Source organism: Coregonus lavaretus (assembly GCF_964263955.1).
Source record: "Coregonus lavaretus genome assembly, contig: HAP1_SCAFFOLD_8071, whole genome shotgun sequence".
Lineage (NCBI taxonomy): Eukaryota > Metazoa > Chordata > Actinopteri > Salmoniformes > Salmonidae > Coregonus > Coregonus lavaretus.
The window spans coordinates 1115-23002 of record NW_028160731.1 but is presented as its reverse complement, the minus strand read 5'-3'; the positions used below and the strand labels follow the sequence as shown (position 1 = coordinate 23002).

The following is a 21888-nucleotide window of genomic DNA, read 5'->3' as shown; positions in this document are numbered from 1 at the left end:
TTCATTTAAAGTCTGCAGAAGAATACATAGGATTTATATACAGTATTGCTCTTTTCTAAAACCCAAACGCACATATGTGGTGTGTGATATGCTGTGATGTTTACGTTTTCTACCTTTGGTACCCCCCCACCCACCACCCCCCACCAGACAGCACAGTTGGTGTGTTCCACTTCCGGTCCACCAAGGGACAGTACAAGCTGAACTACACATCGGCCCAGGAGGCCTGCACCGGAGAGGGGGGAACCATCGCCACATACACACAGCTCTCCTACGCACAGCAGGTGAGCACACACACATTAACACACACTAGCAAATATACACACAAACACATTTACACACACATAAAGACAGACACATACTATTCACTGTAGAGTTGCTAGCTAACACTCTGATGCCCCTGTCTCCAGGCCGGGCTCAACCTGTGTGCGGCTAGCTGGCTGGACCAGGCCAGAGTGGCCTACCCCACCACATACTCCAACCCCAAGTGTGGCTTTGGTCACGTTGGCATCGTAGACTACGGCTTACGCAGCAATCTCAGTGAGACCTGGGACACCTTCTGCTACAGGGTCAAGGGTAAGGGGGGGGGGGGGATCAGAGGAGGGAATGATTGAGAGGGGAGGGAGAGAGCGAGAGATGGCCCTCTTTATGTGTTTCAAATGTGTGTTTTATAAGGTGTTTCATAAGGTGTGTGTCTCCCAATCCAGAGGTGAAATGTGAATGTAAAGCAGGTTATATAGGAGATGGATACTCCTGCACTGGAAACCTCCTGCAGGTCCTCACTGAGAAGCCTACCTTCTCCAACTTCCTCTCTGTGAGTATCTGAATGGTATCATTCTATTCAGGTTATTATGTTCACTCACAATGGTTTGTTACTGATCCAGAGTCCTTTTTTCCTGCAGCAAATCCTGAACTACTCCCAGATGTCAGAGTCAGGAAAACAGTTTATGAAGCGCCTCAGTAACCTGACCATCCTGTCCACTCTGTTTGTACCTGATAATACCGGACTGTACCAGAACCAGGTACAAGAACACCCTGTCAGACACACTGACATGCATTATGCACACCCGGACATACAGTATGCACCCTCTCACACAGCTACTCACACACAGCCCTGTACATTACCACCAGAGATTTGTCAGATTTTTCCTGTTTGAAAAATAAAAAATGCTCATAAATTAAAAACGTTGTTTTAGAGAATTTGGCAGTATGTCCAACCGGCCTCACAAACGCAGACCACATGTAACCAGGCCAGCTCAGGACCTCCCCATCCGGCTTCTTCACATGCAGGATCGTCTGAGATCGTCTGAGACCTGTCACCCAGACAGCTGATGAAACTGTGGGTTTGCACAACCGAAGAATTTCTGCACAAACTGTCAGAAACCGTCTCTGAGTGCTCGTCTTGAACCAACTTCAGTGGGAAAATGCTCACCTTTCGATGGCCACTGGCACGCTGGAGAGGTGTGCTCTTCATGGATGAATCACGGTTTCAACTATACCGGGCAGATGGCAGACATGGCGTCATGTGGGCGAGCGGTTAACTGATGTCAACATCATGAACAGAGTGCCCCATGGTGGCGGTGGAGTTATGGTATTGGCAGGCATAAGCTACGGACAACGAACACAGTTGCATTTTATCGATGGCAATTTGAGTGCACAGAGATACCGTGATGAGATCCTGAGGCCCATTGTTGTGCCATTCATCCACCGCCATCACCTCATGTTTCAGCATGATCATGCACCATGTCGCAAGGATCTGTACACAATTCCTGGAAGTGGAAAATGTCCCAGTTCTTCCATGGCCTGCATACTCACCAGACATGTCACCCATTGAGCATGTTTGGGATGCTCTGGATCGACGTGTACGACAGCATGTTCCAGTTCCCGCCAATATCCTGCAACTTTGAGTAGCTAGCTTGTTCAATTATCTTAATTGGCATGCCTGCTGACAAAGTTGGTGGACTTTAGAAAAACAAGCAATTACTAAATGTACTGAATAAGACTCACATTCCTTTCAATCCTTTACCCATATTTTAGCAGAGATGCAAAGAAGCCTATTTAGTTTCTTTAAAAATATAACCACCAGTCAGGAGGATACAGACCACAGGAGGTTGGTGGCACCTTAATTGGGGAGGACGGGCTTGTGGTAATGGCTGGAGCGGAATAGGTGGAATGCTATCAAATACACCAAACACATGGTTTCCATGTGTTTGATGCCATTCCATTCGCTCTGTTCCAGCCATTATTATGAGCCGTCCTTCCCTCAGCAGCCTCCACTGATACAGACAGCTCAAGAGGTATGCTTAGATATGCATAAAAATAAACATAATTTTAATATAGAATTAAGCATAATGATTATGGCTCTAGATCGTAGGAAAAAGCTGTTCCAGGTGTTTGATAAATGCAAAATTCTCCAACCACCCCCTAGCCATCCTCACGTACTTTGTGCCCCCTCAGATTTTTGGAGTGCATGACTACAACTAGACATAACCAGAGAATAGACTTAGGGCTCAATCCAGGAAGTTCAGCGTTACAGCTTGATTGAAATTTTAAGGCAATATTCCCACGTTAGCGGAGACTACATTCACGGTAAACGCTGCATATGTCGACTCGATCGGAAATTACCTTTAAATGTCTATTGCGCAATCTTTAACGCTTCAGCGATACAGATTGAATAGAGTCCTTACTCACACGTATATGAACATGTATACAGTCTGTATAAATGTGTACACATACACTCTCCTGTGTTGTGCAGACACTGACCCACAGAGACATGGAGTACCATCTCTCGGAGGGCCGGGCCTTGGCCCTGAAGGACCTGACCAACGGCAGCCGTATCCGCACCCGGCTGGGCCAAAGTCTCATTGTCCTGGGTATCGCTGACTTCCTCAACCCCAAGGCCCTGGTGAGACATGGAGCAACAGTACCGTACACATCATCCCTGTACTTACTGTACTGTGTTCATTCACTCAGTGTACAACGCAGGTTTTCTGTTGTTTTTCAGTCCCCGTTATATGAACTTATTATATGTTGCTCTGTTTAACCAGGTCTCCTAGATTGGACTAAGATGTTTGAGAAAATTTGAAAATTAGCTACTGAACGAGCCTCATATACGTATATGTATTTTATAGAACAGAGATTACCACTGAAAATAACGTTTGACTTTATGATTGTATTCTCAGTGAGCTCAAACTTGCCCCTTCCTGATCTCTCTCTGTAGAGTTCCTCCCGTTATATCAACGATCGCTTCATCGTTGACTCCGACATCCTGGCATCCAATGGGATCATCCATGTGCTGCAGGGACCCCTCAAAGCCCCAACCCCTCGGATAGCGGTGAGATTACATAATAATAATAATATGCCATTTAGCAGACACTTTTATCCAAAGCAACTTACAGTCATGCGTGCATACATTTTTGTGTATGGGTGGTCCCGGGGATCGAACCCACTACCTTGGCGTGTTACAAGCGCCGTACTCTACCAGCTGAGCTACAGAGGACCACCCACATAATTTCCTGTTTAGTTTCTCTCCTTGATCTCTGATGAGATGTGGCTAAATTACTGGTCCTTGATCAGATTTATTGATAGTTGATGGTTAAGATTAGGACTGACTCAAATTGTGAGAACTGATCCTAAATCAGTTGTTAAGGTCAGGTATTGGACTCCTGTGTCTGACCTCTGACCCTATCTGTGATTGGTCCCCCAGCTCCACGCGAGTCACAAGGCAGGGATGGGGATTGGAGTTGTGCTACTGATCATGCTGATGGCTGGGGCTGGGTTTGTAGGCTACCACTTCTACACCCACAAGACCAAACCATTCCAGTTCCACTACTTTAAGGTGAGTGTGTTTGTTGCACAACATTCAGACCAGTGGTGGTTAGTGCCGTTTATGAGGGAGGACACATTTTTTTTTTCATGAGCATGGCCTTATTTCTATTATAGCATATTGGATGACTGTCATTCATATTCCATTCACCCAGTTCAATGTAACATCGATAGGTTTAGGCTACTACGTGATACTCACATTTTCCCTATACCCATCATGAGGTTGTTCCAACCTAGCCTATAAATGAAAGTTTACAACGTAGCTGCACACAGGTCGAGAGAAAATGTAAGTCTATGGAAGGGGGAGAGAACCAATATTCTCCTAGGTTTTGTATTGAAGTCAATGTACCAAGAGGAGGACGGACGCCAGCTGTCCTCCGGCTACACCGTGGTGCTACCCTACAGAGTGCTGTTGAGGCTACTGTGACATGTCCATATATTTAGTATAGTTTTATCTAAAAATAATAACTTTTTAAACATGACAATTTTTATGAAATTCACTGAGGATGGTCCTCCCCTTCCTCCTCTGAGTCTCCACTCAGCACAGCACAGCCACATCATTCAACTATGACCTTTTGTCTCATTGCAGGCAATCAGCTGTTTACTGATATTCAGATACTGTTTATTAAGAAGCTAAATGTATAATAAAACGTGGGGAACCTCGAACTTGATAATTGACCTTTGCCCGCTTTTGCAGGATGAGGACGAGACGCCTCCAGACTGTAACCCTGCCATCTGCAACCCCAGTATCGTTAACCCCACGTACGACTCCGCCCCTGCCACAAGTGAACCAGTTTCATCTCAGCTTCCTGTAAGTGATCCCACCCTATTTTCTTTGTATACCAAGCACTGGAGAAAAAAATATGTGCATGAATATGAATGCCATTGAACTGTGTGTGGTACAAAGTGAAAAGTAGCCACTTTACTCTAGGGGTGATACCATAACTCCAGATGACATATGAATGTGTGTTAACAGGAGGAGGAGGACAAGCACCAGGTGGTAGAGGGTGGCCCGTATGACCTGCTCCAGGACTGCTGAGAGAGACGTCACAGTCCTCACTCTCCTCCGTCCTCTGGTAAAGCTGTGAGGAGTGCTGCTGCATGTTGTACACATGTTGACCAGTGGAGGGCAGCACTATGGGACTATTAAGCGCTCAATTCAATCCATATCGCTGAAGTTCAGCACTATAGCAGTATTGAAATTTAAAGGTAATTTCCGATTGCGGCGACATACGCAGCATTTACCGTGAATGTATTCTCTGAACATTGCCGTAAAATTTAAATCACGCTATAGCGCTAAACTTCCACGAAACAGATTGAATCGAGCCCGAAGACTACCATCTTTGGACTATTCTCCTCTGAGAGAGACAGTTGGACAGTGCCCTAAGGACAAAGAGGGCTCAGTCTCCCACAAAACAACCTCATTATGGACTCATTCTCAGTGCCTTGTCTAGTAATGTTACCAGTCTACCTGTGGCACAATCGGGAGCGTAAATGAAGTCTTATACCGATCTTTAAATGAGATGCATTTTTTTGTATACGAATTTTTTAAAGTATTTGCTGTCAAGAAGGCTTTTACCCATAATTTCAAATCTTTATTACGAGTATGAAATGGCAATAACCAGATGCAACAGTCTGTTTACTCTGTTGATAAAACATTTGCAGCAAAGCTTGAGCAAACATTAGGAAATCTTTCCATTCATCCAACCAACACACTCAAGAACATTTTTAACCACAGCCAAATATACATATCACCCCAACTCTCAATGTCAAATTATGAAGCAAAGCAAAAGTGTGAAGGATTCTGGCTCTGGTGTTAGGATCTCACCCTATAAGCATGGGTTTGTAGGATTGATCTCTGGGGCATGGTTGCCCACTGAGGACTCTGCAGGTCAGTGAGTCATGCCCACTGAGTAGCTGCCACACAAAGGTGGCATTGGCTGAAAGGTTGTGATAACATAAGCAGAAGGGTTAAAGTCTCGGGGTTCCCCCTGCGATTCACCGACAGCAAAGAGCAGTGGTTATGGAGGAAAAAAGTTAGACTATATTTAAAAACGAAGTGCCCGCTTTTTCCCCAGGAGTTTTTCTCCATATCTGCTACTACTCTTCATAGGAGGGGACCCAAGGTATTCACCCCCATGACATCTACCAGCCTTCCAACCATTACTGAGTGTCAACACAGCCACACACAGGAGCTGACCCTACAACCCCATACCTCATTGGTGAGATCCTTACCAGAGAGCCACTGGCTCTTTCACCCTGAACACTTCTCCCTGTACATTTGTCATGAAGAAATGCAGAGACACAGAGCACCACCTGTTGGTCAATGGTCTCTGAGAGGTGTCAGTTTCTATAGGAACAATCAGCCCGGGTCCAATCGCTAAAAAGCATGAGCGCTAAGGATTGAACCCACAGACAAATGTAAAAGCAGGGATTCAAGCTCCAAGCTACAGACTCCATCACAACACATGCAGACCTGTTAGTATACCTGGCAATGACAGAAGCACACCTTATCAACTAGATTTGACGAGATAGAAAGGTACGTTTCTGACAAGCACTGAAAGTTTGTCTTACATTTTTCATCTGTAGTTTGTCAAATCTAAGTGTTCAGTTTCAACATACAGTCATGAATAAAAACACTGACCAGTAAAAAAGTAGCTTTACACTTTTATAGCGATACAGATTGAATAGCGCCCTAGGGCTTGGAATTTCTCCTTAGATCCCAGAAATTTTGCAGCAGTGCTTTAACCTAATACACTAAGCTTAAGTAATACTACACGTCTCAAGAAATGTACACAGATGTGGAATGTAGAGATTTCTTAGGAGCAGTTATGCATTAAAGCTGTTCAAAATAATGCGACAAAAGGGTTTTGAAGTTAAATCTGTGGATTGCTGTTCTAAGGGCAAAGGGTTTAGCAGGACAAAGCTTTCAGAATTCAGTATTCTTGACGATGTCGCTATACAGTTTCTCACGGACAGGATAGAGGACCCAGGTATTGATATCATTACACAGAACCACTGTTGACAAGTCTGTCTGATACAGTAAAACTCATCTCAGCGGTCCATGAAAGGGTTCACCATTGCACAATAACTGCACCCAGCCTAGCATGACTTTGGATACCTGAATATCATATTTAAGACATAGCACAAGATTAAACAACTGTTGGACAACAACCTTTAAAAATGTATGAATGCATTCCCAGAATTCAGATAAAGTATTCAGATAAAGTGTTCCCTGAAGAACAGATGGCAAAGCTAAAATAATTAAAATAGCTCATAAAGCACCACTGTACTGTCATGTCAGGGACTCACCCGTAGGCATGTCTGAAGACTCATCCATAGTCGGACCTGAGAATATGGTGACGAAAGGAGGCACAGAGAAAATAGACGTTTTTGCTTGTGTATGTACAGTATATATGTGTGTGTGTGAGAGAGACAGATGAGAACTGACTGAATACAAGGCCACAGTGGTGGTCTCCGAGTCACAGAGCTGGTCGGATTGGCAGTTACTGTAGAAACACCCGAGATTTACATGTAGGTAACACCCCTTCTCTCCGCCCTCCATCCCGAGACAAGGGGCAACAACAAGAACGTAACAGGAAGTTCCATGGCAGCAGTCCCGCATCACTTCCTCTTCTTAAAGCTCCTGTCAGCATCCTGTTTCCTCTCCTCAAAGTTCTCCCTCTCTGCTTTGAGACTGGAGGCCGAGCCTCTTTTCTCTGCTGGCTGGTCCTTAGCCTTTTTGGCCTTGGGTTCGGCTGGGGTGGGTCTAGCCTTTCGGCCCCCCAGGGCCCCAGAGAGAAGGGTTTTGAGGAGCCAGATGGTGGCGACGGTGGACAGGAGGGACCAGAGCACCAGGTGGCCAGGTAGAGTCTGAACATGGCCCCGCACCTGCCTCAGAGCCTGGGCCAGAGGAGAGTCAGGACTGGGCTGGATCGGGAACTTCTCCTGCACATAAGATAATATATAAGCACATGTACATACACAACAAAGTGTTGTTGGTATGCAGGTCTGAGAAATCAGATTTGGTACGCCTGCCAACACAGCACACACTATAATGCACCACCTCCACACACACGCTAGTCATGTGACAGAAGAAAGAGCAGAGGGGAGCGTGAATTCCATATAGCCAACACAGCACCACATCTGGAGTTGAGGGGCAATCATCATAAGCCACAGTACAGATATTACAATACAATACAAAGTGACAACGTAACCCAGTTGGGCAAAAAGGCTTAGCTACCTTGAGTCCGTGCTGACTGAGCATGCCCTCCAGGGTAGGGTCACCCAGCTGCACTGCAGGATAGAACTCCTCCGCATAGTCTCTCCTCCACCACTCATTAGGACTAGACCTGACAGGGCACACAACCAATACGGACCACTCTGTACCATAGGAAAATGATTTCATTCGTGTCTGGTTGAAAACCTGTATCAAGTGGCTGTATCGAATTCTGACGATTAGCATACTGTAAGTATACCATACTGTACATTTTGTGAATAACATTACTTAATATAGTGAATATTTAAGTTCACTGATTTTATGAATGAATCATCTAAGGAATTCATGGGTTAATCCATTAACCCATTACCACTCTCTCCCCAGCACACCCACTACTATAATGGATGTTGTAGGCTGCTCACCCGTCCTGTGTGGTCTGGGTGAACCAGTACTTGTAGAGGCTGGCTCGGAGGTATACCGGGGGGGCCTGGCTGAATGGGTATTGGGCTGAGTCTGTCTGGATCAGTCTCACCACTGGGAGAGATAGAGATTCATGTGTGAGCAATGTAGTGCAGCATGTAGGTATGTGGTCATACCTACATGCTGTGTGTAAATGTGAGTAAATCTTGCACACTCACACTGTTTTACATTTCAGGCGCATACCACTGGATTTCTGGGCCCGTATTCATAAAGCATCTCAGAGAAGGAGTGCTGATCTAGGATCAGTTTTGCCTTTAAGATCATAATCAATAAGATGAAATGGACAGGGGGGACCTGATCCTAGATAAGACCACAGGCCTTAAAACATCCACCAAGAGCCAAAATACAAGTAGTCTGCCAGATGCAACCTGCTCTTTCCTCATATTAAAACAAAGATGTCTGTGGTCTATACTTTAATTGAAAAATAGAAGTAATTCTCCCAGAGTGCAGTACATACCATCCTTATTGCCCTGCAGTAGGCAGTGCACTAGGCTTGTAAACCAGGGGTTCTGTTTGGCTAGTCCTTGGGCTGCGAGGCTCATCTGCCAGTCTAACCGTGGCTGGTGAGGGGCCACCACTGGAGGGGCCACGCCCACGTTCCCCGGCTTGTACATGAACTCTATCTCCTAGGAGGGCCAATGGGGAAAGGTGCATTGAAACACATGATACACCTTTTGCAGAACTATATAACATTTTGTTACTTTATAAAAGTCAAGTAGTTGAGGACGATAATGTGATTGAGGACATTCCATGTCTAATATTGTGAAATCTGAGAAAAAATAACTAAACTGAAAACTTTTCATCCATAACTATTATTTTGGTCCCCGCTCTCTTACCTTCCAGGTGTACTTGTCCATGCTGCCCTCTAGGACGACCTCTGACCTCCCGTCCACCCCAGTCATCCTGCTGTCCAGGCTATAGGCACTGACCAGTCTGTAGCGCTCCACTAGGCTGTAGGCCTGTCTCACCTCCGGTAGGATCTTACTGCTGTACACCTGCTCCATGGACGAGTAGGGCACCTGGGGAGGAGGACAACACCATAACCAATCAGAGAGAATCTTATAAAACAGTGCTAACTAATAGATCAATAGTAACTCCAACAGACCTATTAGGTAGATTTATGCTGTATTCATTCAAATGATTCACTATTACACATAACACTGACTTAGAGTAATTAGATGGGTTTTACTCAGTAGATGAATGCAAGCATGAAATAAAAAAATATTTTCAAGTTAACAACCAATCAGAAGGCTCCCAGTGTGATTGACAAGTGTGACTCACCACACTGATAGCAAACATGGTGACTGCAGCAGAGGCAAAGAAAGCCCATTGGACGAGACCCCAGAGCTTCCAGAGGCACCCTCTAACACACACACACCTGGGGGGAGGAAACACAGATATCAGTGGACATTAACGCAAAACAAGGATTACTCACACTGCACCGGGGCAGACCACTGTTCTGGGGTCAGCAAATGCAACAAAGTGGAACTAGATCTGTTTCGTTATTGAAAAACTCCTGGCCCTAAGAATTACCACCGTCTTTGAATCACAAACTTAATTCCAGATACTGTTTTAGTATGAAATAGGTCTACTCACCCCAGCATGGCTGCCACCACCTCCCAGGTGAGAGAGAGAACTCCTACCCAGATAGTGGGTCCTGTCACAAGCTTCAACCAATTGCCAAACTGTTGCTGGGTGAAGGCTACAAAACAAGGCAAATAATACATTAAACAAATCACTTAACCATTAACATAACAACGTGTCATCAATGATTGACATCCTACAGGAAAAAAAATTAAGCAACACTACTGGGTCACAAGGTATACAGTATTATCTAGATATTAACTTACCGGGTCACTAGGTATACAGTATTATATAGATGTTAACCTACTGGGTCATTAGGTATACAGTATTATATAGATGTTAACCTACTGGGTCATTAGGTATACAGTATTATATAGATGTTAACCTACTGGGTCACTAGGTATACAGTATTATATAGATGTTAACCTACTGGGTCATTAGGTATACAGTATTATATAGATGTTAACCTACTGGGTCACTAGGTATACAGTATTATATAGATGTTAACCTACTGGGTCATTAGGTATACAGTATTATATAGATGTTAACCTACTGGGTCACTAGGTATACAGTATTATATAGATGTTAACCTACTGGGTCATTAGGTATACAGTATTATATAGATGTTAACCTACTGGGTCACTAGGTATACAGTATTATATAGATGTTAACCTACTGGGTCATTAGGTATACAGTATTATATAGATGTTAACCTACTGGGTCACTAGGTATACAGTATTATATAGATGTTAACCTACTGGGTCACTAGGTATACAGTATTATATAGATGTTAACCTACTGGGTCACTAGGTATACAGTATTATATAGATGTTAACCTACTGGGTCATTAGGTATACAGTATTATATAGATGTTAACCTACTGGGTCACTAGGTATACAGTATTATATAGATGTTAACCTACTGGGTCACTAGGTATACAGTATTATATAGATGTTAACCTACTGGGTCACTAAGTATACAGTATTACAGTGCCTTCGGAAAGTTATCAGACCCATTGACTTTTTCCATTTTGTTACATTACAGCCGTATTCTAAAATTGATTAAATAAAAATCCTCAGCAATCTACACACAATACCCCATAATGACAAAGCGAAAACAGGTTATAATTTTTTTGCAAATTTTTTCAACAGAAAAAACAGAAATACCTTATTTACATAAGTATTCAGACCCTTTGCTATGAGACTCGAAATTGAGCTCAGGTACATCCCGTTTCCATTGATCATCCTTTTAGATGTTTCTACAACTTGATTGGAATCTGGAGAAAACCTGGCACCATCCCTATGGTGAAGCATGGTGGTGGCAGAATCATGCTGTGGGGATGTTTTTCAGTGGCAGGGACTGGGAGACTAATCAGGATCGAGGCAAAGATTAACGGAGCAAAGTACAGAGAGATCCTTGATGAAAAGCTGCTCCAGAGCACTCAGGACCTCAGACTGGGGCGAAGGTTCAACTTCCAACAGCCCAACGACCCTAAGCACACAGCCAAGACAACGAAGGAGTGGCTTCGGACAAGTCTCTGAATGTCCTTGAGTGGCCCAGCCAGAGCCCGGACTTGAACCCGATCGAACATCTCTGGAGAGACCAGAAAATAGCTGTGCAGCAACACTTCCCATCCAGCCTGACAGAGCTTGAGAGGATTTCAGAGAAGAATGGGAGAAACTCCCAAATACAGGTGTATACCCAAGAAGACTCGAGGCTGCCAAAGGTGCTTCAACAAAGTACTTAGTAAAGGGTCTGAATACTTATGTAAAATGCGATATTATAGTTTTTATACATTTGCACAAAAAAACAACAACCTGTTTTTGCTTTGTCATTATGGGGTATTGTGTGTAGATTGATAAGGGGGGGACGGGGACGATGACTTAATACATTTTAGAATAAGGCTGTAACGTATCAAAATGTGGAAAAAGTCTTTATACTTTCCAAATGCACTTTATATAGATGTTAACCTACCGGTTTTGGAGGTCATAGTCTTGGTCTCCCAGTCAATCTCCAGTGTGAAGAACACTTTAGTTCCATAGATGATGACAGCAAATACAGCCAGTTCAACCAGCAACACCATCAATGACATTATTGTTTGGGCCCAGGCTGCAAAAAAAAAAAAAAAAAACTTTATTAGATTAGGTACTATTAGTATCACAAACAGAGCCCAGAATTTGTTTTTGTCCAGCTACTAAAAATGTATTTTGTAAGTTAAGGGGTTACCCTTTAGGACATTAGGAATGTTAACTGTAGTTAAGTACTTCTAAGATGACACCTGACATCCTGCCAGATCAGACCTCTCTCTTTCCAACCCTGCCATCAAGACTCAAGGACACCCATGGGAACTGAACCAGTGTTTTGCTGGCATACACTCAGCAATTCACCCTTCACTGTGTAATGTCAATGTTGGCCAACTGGAGAGGCACAATAGGAAAAGAAAGAAACGGAAGCTGATAATTACTGTAACAGCCTTTGTGTTTTATAGTAACTTCCACCAGATTAAATACCATACTGGGTGTGGATAATGCTGTATCAGGGAGAAAGCAGGCCTGAACGTCTACTCTGGTGTTAAATGTGAAGGTTGCGTAAGAAGAGAAGTGACGTCGTACTCTTGGCTGTCTTCTTCTTGCCGTGGCCCAGCCAGTAGCTGATATGGTCGTCGTCCAACAGAGAGAAAGTCAGAGCCAGGGAGAGGAGGGGGAGGAAGCCATAGTTCCCCAAGAACATTAACTTCACCTGGTACGCTGCCTAGTTATCAGTGACAGAGAGAAGTAGGTAGGTATAGTTAGATAAAGGCATCATGCAAATTACATGGGCGGGGTCGCAATCCTGCAACATTCAAAATACCTTAGACATGTGTCTAGTTAGATGTCATTCATTCACCATCAAAACATACAACAGTCACACATAAATGACTTAAAAGCCCGCCTCCAACATACACACACAGAGCTTTATAGCAGCACCTGAGTCTGGAGATTCCCTAGATGATAACATTTACATTTACATTTTAGTCATTTAGCAGACACTCTTATCCAGAGCGACTTACAGTTAGTGAGTGCATACATATTTTATTTTTCATAACCCCCGTGGGAATCGAACCCACAACCCCATGCTCTACCAACTGAGCTACATCCCTTTAAACAGACTAGATAAATGATACTGTAGGTTGGTGTTCATTCAGGTGTCTCTCTGAACCTCTCCTCTCTCAGCCAGACCTCAAGAGTTGATAGCGATTTAGGCGGAAACTTTGGAAACTGGAAGCCAACAGACCAATAGTGTAACTGCTGCTGGTGTAACCACACACACACACCTGAGTGTAGAACGCTGCCAGTCTGAGGCGGCGGATGGGGGCAAAGTAGAGGAGGGGCACAGCAATCTCTGTCACCAACAGACCGATAGTCCCCAGCTTCAGGTACCAGTCTGGCAACTGCTGGATGAACCAGGACAGGGGGGAGGGGATGCCCTGGGCCTCAAACATGTGGTTCACCGCTGGGGAGAGGGAGGGGGTTGATGGGGTGACAGAGGGGAGGAAGGGTATGAGACATGGAGGAGTAAAGATTGATCCATAACACTGCACCTCACATAACCTTTTTTTGAGATCACACGTTTTACTAATCGCAAATCTCACTTTTCCTGAACTGCGACTGATGTGTAGTGAGGCTCCAGGCATGAAACATCCTCATCATCATGGGAGCTAATGAGCATACTGCTCGTGGGTGAGGTACATACCCCTTACATGATGCACACTGTACAATCATAGTCAAGCCAAGTACATGCCTTCCTTCTTCATTGTCATTATTAATAAATCTACCAGCATGAGCAATGTTATCATTACTCAGATAATAGTGACTATTCATGCTTTGAGCGGTAAATGGAGCCGATTTAGCACATACTTGACTTCAATCATAGGATAAAACTAGTGTGTATCACTTTTACTCGTACAAATTGAACATCGCTTCGGGACTGCAACTCATTGGGAGATGGTTGGGACACTGGTCTGACATTGTACTGGTCTGACATTGGGAGCAGGAGTCCCAATTTCAGCCCAATGTCCCAACAGACTCCCATTTAGTTGTGGTCCCGAAACGACATTGAACAGTACAGTTGTGTGTCATAAGTGGTTCTCCCATCTCACCAGTGAGCCCCCACCAGCTGGGGCAGTGGCTGGCCAGCTTGGCGACCCCGGAGCCAAAAGTGAGGCGGAACAGGAGCCAGCGCGCCAGCCAGAAGGTCACAGCGTCATGCTGACGGAACGCTGAGCGACACCGCAGGAGGTTGAGCGGAGCGACGAGCACGGTCAAGAAGCCCGCCTCCAACAGCAGACTGTCCCTATAGGAGGGAATCAAATGAGACATTAATAATCAAATTCTACTCTCTTTTTAAAAAATCCCAACTCCTCCTCACTTAACTATAATGTGTAGGGCACTGAAATCCCTCCAACAACCCAAAGTCTCAGGTCTCAAAGAAATTACAGTTTAACTGTATTAAAATCAAACACAATCAATAGATTACATTTCACTTAATTCCTGCACCAGAAGGCTACATGAAATTCCTGCTCAAAACAGTGGAATACAGTAAATATTCACTGAGCTTCAAATCCAATGATGCTGCCTTTCAGGAAATCAGTCAGCCTAGTAGAAGCAATGCCGTTAGAGCCAGAGGCACTGAGATGGCAAAACAACATACTGGTATCTTAAAACTGGTTGTAGGTTGGCATTATCTTCATGCAGAACCAAATGGTGTGCCTTAGGGGATAGCCACCCAACTATAAACAGTTCAGACACACCCACACCCGACTACTCAAAAAACACAACCAGGCAACTATTTATTATCTATTTACCACTCTATGCAATTGCTGTTGCTGTGGAAACCACTGCCTTACACAGGCCCGGTCCTTGCTGTTCTGCCGCCCTAGGCGAGACCCAAAACAATTCCCTCCTATATCCATGCAAAACGAGAATAGTCCCAGTAAGCAAATCACATATATAAAATACGTATTTCCCGGACGTTGAAAAATACGTATTTCCCGGACGTTGAAAAATACGTCTTTTCCGGACGTTGAAAAATACGTCTTTTCCGGACGTTGAAAAATACGTCTTTTCCGGACGTTGAAAAATACGTCTTTTCCGGACGTTGAAAAATACGTCTTTTCCGGACGTTGAAAAATACGTCTTTTCCGGACGTTGAAAAATACGTCTTTTCCGGACGTTGAAAAATACGTCTTTTCCAGACGTTGAAAAATACGTCTTTTCCAGACGTTGAAAAATACGTATTTTCCAGACGTTGAAAAATACGTCTTTTCCAGACGTTGAAAAATACGTATTTTCCAGACGTAGAAATCAGGTTAATTTTTGGTTCTGAATGAAAGTTGAAAAGACGTCATTTATAGACGACTATGTTTGGACCAAAAGAAGACGTCGGTCCGTGCTTACTGGGGTGTAGCCTACAGAGTGGCCCAAAATTGAATTTTATGAATGCCCATTGAAGTGGTAACCCTAACCTTTGAAAAACACTAAATAAAGACGTCGAAAAGACATCGCCATTGTCTGTGCTTACTGGGGTGTAGCCTACAGTGTTAGCCGCAATGGAATTTTATGAAAGCCCATCCATGTGGTAGGCCTACCGTTTGTAAAATAGGCAGTTGCGTTGGCTTTATTAGTCCTGATTCCTGTGACTAATCAATTTGGCTATTTAAGCTCTGAATATCAGCTACCCAACTTTATCAGGAGTTATCCTGAGCCTATTTGCAATGAGCATCAATGCGTTTACACAGTGGGAAATGGAGAAGTATTTTCATTTTCGCTATGATCAGTTCGTTGAAAATGTACAGTTACAAACTTGAAACCACTGATCATGACAATTTAGCCCACGGGGTGAAACTCCTGGACAGCAGTTGTGGGTAGCCTGGTTGTCAATATTGTCCATTTTACTTTGACCTGTCCTGTTTTTAGGATATGGTGTTCGCTAACATGTCAGAGCATTTTACACTTACATTAGTCATTTAGCAGACGCTCTTATCCAGAGTGATTTACAGGAGCAATTAGGGTTAAGTGCCTTGCTCAAGGGCACCGACAGATTTTTCAGCTAGTCGGCTGGGGGCTTTGAACCAGCGACCCTTCGGTTACTGGCCCAATGCTCTTTAACGCTAGGCTACCTGCTGCCCTGCCTTTTAATTTGATTGGGTGCCATTTACATTAAGCTATTTGATTGGAGAAACGTGCATGATGTAAAAAGTGCCTGTCTCAATACATTGTCATACATTTATCTCGAACCTGTAGGCTACAGAAAAGGCTGCATACTCTTTCTACCATATCCTATATCTGCTACATGATTTATGTTAGATACTTTGACGGAACGTTGGTGGATGCAGCTCTCCAACAGCACCCTGTAGAGGCGCGTTGGGAATGAACCAGCAAAATATTTGGCTCCACTGCCTTTGACAAAGTGGGCACTGCTTATCACAGGGCGGCATCAGAGCTCACCTAAAAAGCCCACATGCCACTGGTTGAAAGAAATTGTAATTGTTATGTGAGGTGTTGTGTTGTTGGAGGTGCGTATTGGTCAGTTAAGCTCGGAAATTGCTGCCCTAGTCAATCTGCCTAGGCCGCCTAATCCTGCCTAATGGGCGGGCCGGCCCTGGCCTTACACCATCTTGCTTTGCTACAATTAGATATCAGAAGTAACTGTGATGCAATTCTAGCACATCTAAAAGCTTAGCTAAAAGTCAATTACTCTGAAACCATATTACATGTGTGATAGATGTCCTTCAATGCAAAGTCTGCCTACCCCTATAACCATATGCATGATGTCTAAGACTGATACATATGCATAAACACTTTCAACATCTTTTCTATTCTCAAGATAGACAACAGGTGCACTGTACTGCAGGTTGTAATATGTAATCAACACAGAATTATGAAGAGTCGATAGTGAAGTTGACTGGCAAATGGTTCCAATAGCGGTTTCTCGTCTGACACTGATGCTCTTGCAGTAAAACCCATGGCTGATAACAAAATGATGTCACCCAGACCCAGTAGAATTTGCCTTCAGCCATAACACTTTAGTAAACAAAATACTTTTAGGTTCAAAGTGTCAGAGCTTTGCAGCCTGTTACGCTCTATCAATTCAGCCCATACGAGAGTAGTCAGAGAACAGATCACTTACCACTGAAAACGCAGAAAGTCTTGACCCACCTGTCAAGAGAAAAAGATGTCGATTAATTTACTGTATCATTTATTTACGGTACAGTATCTAACCAAACCAATGGCCGACAGAAAGACAACCACCCCCACCCACCGACCTGACAGAGGGAGAGGTAGAGGGCCCAGAGGCAGAAGAACACCAGGCTGTCTCGGAGGGGCTCCAGCAGAGCTGCTCCCAGGGCTAAGAGCGCCCCCGCCAGGCAGAGCAGCTCCATGGCCTGCTGGGCATCCAGGTCCAGACCCAGCCGGGGCCCCAGCCACAGCAGGGAGGGGTGAGCATGTATCTGCTCCAACACTGGCCTGGAGCCGTCCACACGGGGCTCAACCAGGCGCACAGGCAGGACCCCCTCGTTGCCATAGAGACCTGGCCACAGAGACAAAGAGCAGGGATGGATAAACAAAACAGAGGGGAAGGGGGGGTTGTGTTTACTGAGAATGGGGTTAGTAAATAGAGGTCATGTTTATATACTTACAGTAAGTGGGTTTATGGTACCCTGCTAAATAGGTCAAAGGTCATGTGTGTGAAAACGAGACACTGCTGTTTTTATCTGTTCTATATGCTTATTCAGTCAAAGGCAACATGTCAAAGTGAAAGAAGGGTGGAGTTTAGAAGTTCCAACTGCTCACTAAAAAAGGTATTCCAGCATATGATTAATTATCACATTACTGTAACATTGCTTATGGGTTGAGCCAAGACTGATCAACTGATTGAAATGTAGCATTATGCATGGCATAACTTTGTTATTGAAAGACTGAAAGCATACAGCTAGTCTTATCACAGTTAATTGGAATCTAGTGCATTTAGTGTACAAGTGTACACTTGAGACGACAGGTGAAGCTGAGAGACCAGAAGTGGCACTACCACATACCTGGCACACATTAATGGACCAACTGGAAGTATGCTCACATTTGGGACTAGAAGCAGAACAATAAAGTAAAACACAAACACTACATTGTGCAATGATGACTCATTCACGTTCAATGAATCTAATCTTACCCGCACTTGTCAGTAATGGACATACACATATTTGGCACCAAGGTAAAATTAGTTTTATATTGGATATTCTGTGGATATTTGGTTCTCTCGACAATAGCTATTGAACCAAGCATGCAATGACTATGAAGTTGGTATTATCTTAATCAGGGGTGGATGTAGAAAAGTCCACACTTTTTTATAATACAATTATGGATTTCAATCTTCAATAGCTCTTACACAAAGCGTTCCATGACTATGAAACTTATCAATTCTATATTATAAACTGGGTGGTTTGAGCCCCAAATGCTGATTGGCTGAAAGCACCTTGTGGGTTTGTGGTATATGGCCAATATACCACAGCTAATGGCTGTATCCAGGCACTCCGCATTGCGTCGTGCTTAAGAACAGCCCTTAGCCGTGGTATACTGGCCATATACCACATCTCCTCTGGCCTTATTGCGGGGGAGGATGGACAAAAATCCATGTTTGTTTTTTGGGGGTAAGAAAAGTACAAACATTACACCTTGTATTCCTAAATGCCTGAAACCAACATCAGCTGGAGGAAATTATGATTACAATTTGGCAGAATCAGAAATCCTGCGTAGGATGTTGGTTTCAGGCGTTTTGGAATACAAGGTGTAATGTTTGTACCTTTCTTTACAATAGTGGTGAAATCCACGGAATGTTCCACACAGGAACAGCCGACGACAATACCGCACAGAATATATGAGCGAGCTGTGAAGGATTACAAGGATAAATATAATTGACAGACATACAAACAAACCACACACTTTTCTACTCTCTGGTTCTAAATGCTGAGTTGATTAGCAGGTGGACCTAATCACTGCATGCGGTGTTGCAGCCAGAGCGAATGGGTCATCCATTAATCACCCTCCTCCTCCCACCCCAACAACCTGTTCTTTAACAGAAAGAGCTATTGAAGACAGAAAGCAAAACAACAAAGAAATCTATAGATAAAAAAGGAGGAATTTTTGTCCATCCTCCCCTGATTCTGAATATATCATTTTCATAGTCATGGCACGCTTTGTGTAAGAGCTATTGAAGATTGAAAGCAAAAAAACAATAAAAATGTAAACACGTTTCTCAAAAATAAAAGCTGTGGATTTATCCATCCTCTGATTATGAATAAATCATTTTCATAGTCATAGCACGCTTTGTGTAAGAGATATTGAAGATTGAATCCGAAATCATATATATATATATATATATATATATATATATATATATATATATATATATATATATATATATATATATATATATATATATATATTTTTTTTTTTTTTTTTTTTTTTTAAGTGGATTTTTCTCCAGCCACCTGATTCAGAATATGCAATCTTCATAGTCATGGTATGCTTGGTTCAATAGCTATTGAGGAGAGAAACCCGAATAGCAACCGAATATCCAATATAAAACTAATTTGACCTTGCATACAATTGGCATAATAAGATAGCTGCATGATAAAGTAAAGTGGTGTAATGACAGTGATGGCAAGTCAGCATGATGATACTACAAGTTTTGTATTTGGAGAGGGATTAGATTTTAGATCTACTGTATACTGTATGTGGGTCTGAGCCAAGCTGGTGTACTGGACTGATGACGGGTTATTCCCCGATGCACTCAGCGCTTGCAGGAAGCTTCAGTGTCAACATTCTTGGGGAAATCCTAACCCTCAAATAGTCAGACAGATACAGACATAAAAAAGGCAGCGACTGTGTAAAGACAACATCCACTTGCCCCAAGCAAATATCTAAACGACTGTGTAAAGACAACATCCACTTGCACCAAGCAAATATCTAAACGGACATCTGTACAATAATGGCCAGTGCTGTCAGGACGTGGCCATAGCATGCAAGGCCACATCACCTTCATAGCTGCCAACCTGCCTCATTCTCCATTATCAAGTCAACCTCCCCTAGCCTCGTACGAACTTATGAGCTCGCGAGATCAGGACGGTTCGTACGAGGCTAAACCTACCTACATTACTGTATGATTTCCCTCACAACGCGTAGGGCCATTCTATAAGTCATTGTTTATAAATAAATACAAAGACATAAATGCATGTGTATGTAAAGTATATGAAACTGAATAGCCTACTGTATATACACTCAACAAAAAGACTCATTTTCTAGGCCTAAGCTATAGTGGGTTGTAACACTGTAGCAAAGGCACTGAATGTAGCGAAATCGGGTTGGGTTAGCTTAGCACGTGGAGGTTGTCATTAGCTCGCCCGATCAGTCCAACCCAACAATGGCTAGTTCAGAAAGTGTTCATTTCATCCGATAAGACATATTAGGCTACTTCGTTTGACAGTATTTTATATTTACAATCCCCGGTGTACTTAACCGACCCGATGCAACTAAGTTAATTAGTTCATCATCACAAGCGAAACATTTGGAAAAAATGGGATCCACCCTATTCAACAATGCAGGGCTGAACGCTTTTCCATGATCATCAACAGCCAAACCAATAATCAGGTTCCTTCGATTACAATTAACAAATACGCGCAAGTAAAATGTTGTTTTACCTGGTATCTGGACATATAGGGATGCGAAAGCAAACGTGTAAATAATTGCCATACTCCATAAAAACATATGACGCGGTAGTCTGGTTTCCCCCATGTTTACGGCTAGGCGTTTCTGCTAAATATAAATATAAAAATATTTTCAAAGTCTTTCAACACAGCACGAATAAATAAAACGGCTGCAGTGCAATTCCCTCAGCATGGAATCATTAAGTGAATGGTGCAGAAGGCGTGGTTTTTCACTTGCCATGGCCACAATAGAGTTCCACAGTGGAGGTGGCATAATACCCATAAAACCTAGCGATCAAAGAGGGAAATGGTTCCAATTGTTTTTCCACATAGGGAATTTTAGAAACACTTAAAATAAGGGCTGTGTTTCGTGTAGGCTTACCCTGGCGTGATGTTTTGATAACCATGTAAATCTCTCTCGGACAAGGTGACTTTTATCAATATATTCCTCTGTAGCTCAGCTGGTAGAGCACGGTGCTTGTAACGCCAAGGTAGTGGGTTTGATCCCCGGGACCACCCATACACAAAAATGTATGCACGCATGACTGTAAATCGCTTTGGATAAAAACGTCTGCTAAATAGCATATTATTATATTATTATTCCCCTCAGATTTGAAAATGCTAATTAGTATCAAAGTAGACATCATGCAAGACTACAAATCCCTCAAGTTCCTTTCGTCATCTCTAGCTGACACCTTTCCTAAAAGGTATTGTGTCAATTTAAAACGTGCACAAGACAGTTCACAGAATTGTCAATTTAAAGAAATTAAGACAATTTATTAATTACCAAATTTAGTTTACATTAGATAGTTAATCCAGAGATTCTTACCTTTGCATCGATTCGGCAGTCTCTTCCAGATCATCATGGCATTTGTAGTTCTTTATGATAGCCACATTAGCAGCTAAAATGGCATTTCATTTTTAGGGGGTAAATACAGGCAAATATATTGATAAAAGTCACCTTGTCCTAAAGAGATTTACACGGTTATCAAAACGTCACACCAGGGTAAGCCTACATGAAACACAGCCCTTATTTTAAGTGTTTCTA

The 21888-nt window shown here is 43.2% G+C and overlaps 2 protein-coding genes across 2 annotated transcripts; one reads left to right on the top strand and one right to left on the bottom strand.

Annotated features, from left to right (window-relative positions):
* Positions 1–147: 147 nt before the first annotated feature.
* On the top strand, positions 148–5499 carry LOC311121503 (stabilin-2-like; the record flags this gene model as incomplete). Its single annotated transcript, XM_084195985.1, has 9 exons — positions 148–281; positions 408–573; positions 705–811; positions 900–1019; positions 2753–2902; positions 3218–3331; positions 3704–3835; positions 4520–4633; positions 4799–5499. Coding segments are annotated over 9 exons (1100 nt in total), but the record flags the coding sequence as incomplete, so codon positions are not given.
* Positions 5405–21060, bottom strand: LOC311121504 (lipase maturation factor 2-like). Its single transcript, XM_084195986.1, has 14 exons — positions 20835–21060; positions 17409–17674; positions 17273–17301; positions 14244–14437; positions 13419–13597; positions 12718–12856; positions 12080–12214; positions 10118–10223; positions 9803–9899; positions 9358–9540; positions 8979–9147; positions 8464–8575; positions 8066–8174; positions 5405–7770 (listed from the first exon to the last, which is right to left on the bottom strand). The coding sequence occupies exons 1-14, from the start codon at positions 20926–20928 to the stop codon at positions 7447–7449; spliced, it is 2136 nt and encodes a 711-aa protein (XP_084052112.1). The 5' UTR covers positions 20929–21060; the 3' UTR covers positions 5405–7446.
* Between the last annotated feature and the right edge of the window lie 828 nt (positions 21061–21888).